The sequence below is a fragment of the Fulmarus glacialis genome, unplaced genomic scaffold (assembly GCF_000690835.1).
Source record: "Fulmarus glacialis isolate BGI_N327 unplaced genomic scaffold, ASM69083v1 scaffold7898, whole genome shotgun sequence".
Taxonomy (NCBI): domain Eukaryota; kingdom Metazoa; phylum Chordata; class Aves; order Procellariiformes; family Procellariidae; genus Fulmarus; species Fulmarus glacialis.
Genome location: NW_009230079.1, coordinates 17,457 through 22,969, shown reverse-complemented (window position 1 = coordinate 22,969; position 5,513 = coordinate 17,457). Strand labels below are relative to the sequence as shown.

The following is a 5,513-nucleotide window of genomic DNA, read 5'->3' as shown; positions in this document are numbered from 1 at the left end:
GTGTCGCTCCCCACCTTAGCCATGCAAGAGTGCCTGGTACGGTCAAGGGATGCTCAACCGCCCAACTCGTTACTCAATGGCTAAGGCCGAACAGGAGTTCCTGAGATCATAGAGTGGCCCAGGGGAAGGGGGGAAATGCACAACCACGCATACCCAGTTCAAGTAAACACTAACTGAAAATCGATTCCAACCTTGCAAACCATGTAGCAGAATTCAGCTGAGTTTTCAGTGCAGTTCTTATTCTAGTAGTTGTGGTTATATGAATATGGAATGCCTTAAGTGGCTTTACAGTTTTAACTGGGGGGGCTAGTTTGCAGAAGAAGGATTGGGTTTCGTGTTAGCACTGAAATAACTATTTCCTAGCAGTAGATACAGTAATTGATTAGTAATTAATAGACAATTGCAAAGGATTTATTCTGTTGTAGCTCATATGTCATAAACACATATCTTTGTGAATAGAAAAATATGCCTAAGAAGATGAGAAAAGGAAATTTATTTTTTTTAAATTTTTTTTTAAAAAGGTGATGTTTGAAACTGGCTGTCTTTCAGTAATTTTTGCCATCTTTGCTATTGTGGTCAGGGATTTCTCATTTTACAGTTTATTAATAAATAGTTCTGACAAAAAATACTGAAATACAGTAAATTCTCCCTGATCAGTAACAAAACCAGCAGTCGCACTGCTGCTGTATTGCTTTTTTGAATTGGATATCATTTTACTATGTGATCTACTTGTTCTTTGAACTCTGCATGTCATTCATATTTATTTTCTTTCAGGTGATGATATTTGAACTTGCCGACCACGTACAGTCATTTCTCAGTGAGTATAATAAACCACCTTCCAAGTCTTTTCATGAAGAAATGCTAAAAAATCATCAAAAAGAACAAGAAAGACTGGCTCAGGAGGAATTGCGTAGGGCGCAAGAAGTTAAGAGAAGAGAGGAGCAGGAGGTAAGAGAAATTAAAGTGTGAATAACCCTGTATTCTTAAAATAACATAAACGATCATGATTTTGTAAATCATCCTGCATAGTGGTGGGTTTTAGTGAATTATTAGCTTGTCAGACCTGTCAATATGAGTTGATCAACATGTACTATATGAACTATGTGCTGCTGCAATTGTAATATTTTAATGATGTGTTTTTAACCCTGAGAAACATTTATGCCTGAAACAAACCTAAATGTTGATTCCTGATCCTACGGAAATCACTTTTAAAGAGGACCTTATACAAAAGTATAAGCAAATGTATATATTAATTGCGTTCCATCTTAAACTAGGAAGTGTTAGCCAGACAGATAGGTAATCATACCTTCCTTCACCCACAGGGTGACTGGAATGTTCACTATGACAGACTTCTCTAGAGCGCAATAAATTTAATCTAAAGAGACCTTGGACCTACATACATTCTTCACTAGAAACGAGGGGATTCATCTAAGTCTCACAGAGACTAGTAGTGTGGAGTCTCCACGCTGTGGGAATATGGACAGAATAGCTCTTTTTTTAAAAGAATGTCTTAGCTTATTCCTCTGTCTTTTCTGTGTATGAAACTTTATTGTTGGGTCTGTCAGTAGAAGTAATTTTCTTTTGTCTACAACTTCGTTCTCCTATATCACACAATTGATGCCCTTAACTTCCTCAGGAGAGCTAATTTTACTTCTGTTTTTTTATTCTTGTGAGATCCACAAGTCCTCCTTAACACTTTCGAAAAATCAGCATCATAGCTTTTTTTTTTTTAACCAGGGTAAGATTAGCAGTTGCATTGCATGTACTGTTGCATCTCTAACAACACCAAAATCCATTTCAGCAACGTGAAATCCTTAATGAGATTCAGAGAAGGGAGGAAGAGAAAAGAGAAGAAAGAAAAAAGAAAGAGATTGCCAAACAGGTATTCTTTCTAAGCAGGCATGCAAAAACCATTGCAATAACTTCTTCCCAGCACTGCTTATAAAAATTGGAGAGATTTACATGACTGAATTGTCATGGACATCTTTTCTCATCCAGGGCTTCTAATAGATCTAGGTTAAAATAGGTTCTTGATTATATGGGGTTTATTTCTGGAATAAAATCAACTGTAAGGGAAAATAGTTTAATGTATTAGCATCTTAAGTGTACTGAGATGGATGTTTTCAAACAGACATAGAAAAAAGCTGGTATGTTAATGTTTCCAATTTTGTTGTAAAGAATCTTTACATTCATGCCTGTGGACAGAGCTGAATCTCAGCACTTCCTCAGCCTCATATGTACATTTATTATGAAAACCTATTTCTTCTGTGGTCCGGGTGACTTTATAGAATAATAGTCAAGTACTTGCATATTTTGAGGATAGGAGTAGTTTCTGTACTTATTTGGTGTTTTTCCTGATTTATAGGAACGTTTGGAAATAGCTGCTCTGACAAGTCAAGAAAATTCTCACAGGAGAGATACTGCAGGATATAGAGTTGCTTCCAGTTTAAATGGGAGCTGTTTGGAACATGGAGTGAATAATAAACATCGACCAAATTCAGCTGGACGTTCAAAGTAAGTATGTCAGTTTGCCTGTGGATTTTTTTTTTTTTTTTTTTCAAACATTTGATTTCAAAGTGAAGTTTGAAGGCAAGAGAGTAATGTGCCATGTTGCTCAGCTGTTCGTTTCGGTCTTCCGCCCCCCCATTCCTCACCTTCTTCATTTGGCATGGTTTAACTTGGGAACTTTCCAATTAAGAGAGTCAGCTTGGCCGTTAGTTTAACTTGGAAAGTATTTGGCAATCATTGGAAGGTATATTCAGGGCTTATGTAGTTTCTTGAAAGTATGCAGTATGTTGGCAATTGCAGAAGAAAATTACTTTAAATCAGTTAATGAAGGTTTTGGAATAGCGCAATAAATTAAAGCTTATATTCATCTCAAAACATTTGCTGTGAAGAATACACCGGTGTAAAGTTCTGTGCTGGAGAATCGGATAATGCTGATTGCATTTGCAGAGCAACGTTTTGGAGGGAAGATTAGAGTTACTGGAGGGTTCTTTTGCTGGTACGTAACTCATCTAGCTTAGGATTGGTGATGACATAGGTAGGGTTGGGGTTTTTCTTCTTTTTTTTTTTTTTTTTTTAAATTTTCTTTTTTTCCCCTCCTTTCCTGTGTTCATAGCTGATATACAACTGTCAAGGACAGTGGAGGTATCCTGGTACTAATTTACCTACTTCTGATTCACATTGTGCCAATGACTTGTTATTTGGACTGTTGTTTTAATGGAAATAGTGTATTCCTGTTTTTTTCCTGTCTCTAGACTTCAAATTGTTTTCACATTATTTATCAGCAACACTAGATACCTGAAGCAGAAGTAGTTCTTTGATCTATCCTACTTTGACTCTTGCTGCCATCTCTTCCCTTTGCCTACCCCAAGTCATATACAGTTGTTCCTGTATAGTATTTGATAGTCCATAAATCTCTCTTGCTATCTTTTGGCTAATCTTAGCATAACAAAACGAGAGTGTGTCTGTGCTTGTGGAACAAGACAAGTGTCTCAAAGGTTTGTAACTATGCTTTAATGCAGAACACATACAATGGTCTTCTTTTAACTTTCCACACAAATTCTTACATTGTACATTCTTATTTAAAAAAAAAAAAACCAAAACCTAACAACCAAAAAGGCAGAGTTACTTATTTTAACAATGGTGAAAATAATCAAAAAGGATTTTGAAACGTTGAAACTTCTCATCATGCCATTTTTGTAGAGTTAAGCACAAGCTACGCCTGTTTAGTTTTCTGAGGTCTCTTTTCACAAGAAGAGTGGTGCCATATTTTTATCTGTTTATGAAGCCTGAAATTTTGGCTATTGGAACACAAACTTTTAGAAGATTATTAAATTACAGAAATTATATATAATTTATAAATTTCATTATACAGCACTTGCAAGAAGTTCCCTGTGGCATCTCCTTTTATGTAGCGCTTTTTAACTTTTTGTTTTTTTAAATAAATTCAATATTTTGGAAGAACTTCTACATTACCCTTTGTATATTCCAGTGATCCCTATACGTGATTGCATTTATTTAGAGGATACTCTTGCAGTAGCGATATTTCTATTAATTTTGAAATAGATTGTACCAAGAAGTAATGGAGGTTGATTTGGGTTAGTGGTCTTGAGTTCTTTCTGATCTCATGGGCAGCTCTGTACATGCATGTGAGAAGAAACACCCTAATCATACTTGCTTTGAAAGTTTTTGCAGAACTTCCCTTTTCTTGAAGGAGTTTAGAGTAGTAAAGGAGGCAAATGGGAAACCCATTTTACGTTATGAAAAATAATTAAGCTAAAGCTGGAATGAACTTCCAAAATTGCGTATATTTGCTTTTTGTAATGTTTTAAAAGAGAATGCAAATCAAGTCAAACTTACATATTTTTCAGAGCTGTAGTATGTTTACTTTTTTTTTCCCACCCTGCCCCCTAGCTGGCAGTGTCATTCTAAGGTGCAGAAGTTTTAAGGTTTGGATTCAACTCCTGGCTTTGAATATAGAGACCCCGTGCACCATGATGTTGCTGCTAAAATGCTGGATTTCTAATCAGATATATATCTTTGCACTAACTCAGTATCTTTGAAATTAATGGATATTATCGTTGGATGCAAAAGTGTGTGAAAGCTAATCCTCTTGCAGAATTGATATCTTTAGGGACTAGGACTGCAACAATACTATCTTTTTGAGTAGGAGAAAAATGTTCTGTTCACATTGCAGACGAGAACGCCAGCTTTCTGTTAGTAATAACGAAGAGTGCCCTGGAAATTACGAAGTTTTGAACTTCAGCACGAGTGGTGCCGGACAACTTATTGTCCATAAAGGAAAATGTCTAGGTAAGCAAAACTACAACTTCAGCTTGAAATACTGGGTTTTGGGTTGGGTTGTTTTGGGGTTTTTTTTGAGAGGGAGAACTTAAACAATGTTAACAGGTATAAGCAGCAAGGGTGGGGAGAATATTGTTGTGGATCATGAAATGTCACAGTCAAGAGTGGGAGAGAGTAATAGGAAAAGTTACTTTGTGGTAAATATTTTATATTTTCTTAGGACTATTTTAAGTAAAAATTTGTTTCTCCAGATACAATTACATAACTGAATAGCCATACCAAAAAAATCCCCCACCTTCTTAACATTTTATGTTCTCTACATAACTAAAATAATACTGAAAACTATTTGCTTTTAAATTTCAATCGCTAGCTTGTCAGATACACGTCTACCAAGCAAGAAGTCATTTAGTTTTCAGTAACATGTGAAACCAGTGATAAGCACAGGGTTAGAAATGCATACTTACTCGCCTTCCATTGCTGCTGATAGCAATGGCATAAAAGCAGCGGTTTTAGTGAAAACATAAATACAGGCAATGATAGGAGACTTTCAGAGCTGAAAGGCCTCGTGAAGTGCCCATATGAATGGACCATCGAATGTTTTCATTGTTAATTTTCAACATAGCACTTCCTCAGTGGCAGGATGAACAGCCTGAAAGTCTCTGGAGCAAAGAGTTTTATGATTTTGCAGTTTGAGGATGAACAAT

General features: G+C 36.0%; 1 protein-coding gene across 1 annotated transcript in view; it reads left to right on the top strand.

Annotated features, from left to right (window-relative positions):
* Window positions 1-777: 777 nt before the first annotated feature.
* EIF2AK4 (eukaryotic translation initiation factor 2 alpha kinase 4) overlaps window positions 778-5,513 on the top strand; it is a gene marked incomplete at its 3' end in the record, with an annotated part of 21,898 nt that continues 17,162 nt past the window's right edge. The window contains exons 1-4 of the mRNA XM_009584086.1: window positions 778-948; window positions 1,802-1,882; window positions 2,366-2,514; window positions 4,703-4,818. Coding sequence (XP_009582381.1) covers window positions 778-948; window positions 1,802-1,882; window positions 2,366-2,514; window positions 4,703-4,818 — 517 coding nt within the window. The remainder of the gene's footprint in view (window positions 949-1,801; window positions 1,883-2,365; window positions 2,515-4,702; window positions 4,819-5,513) is intronic.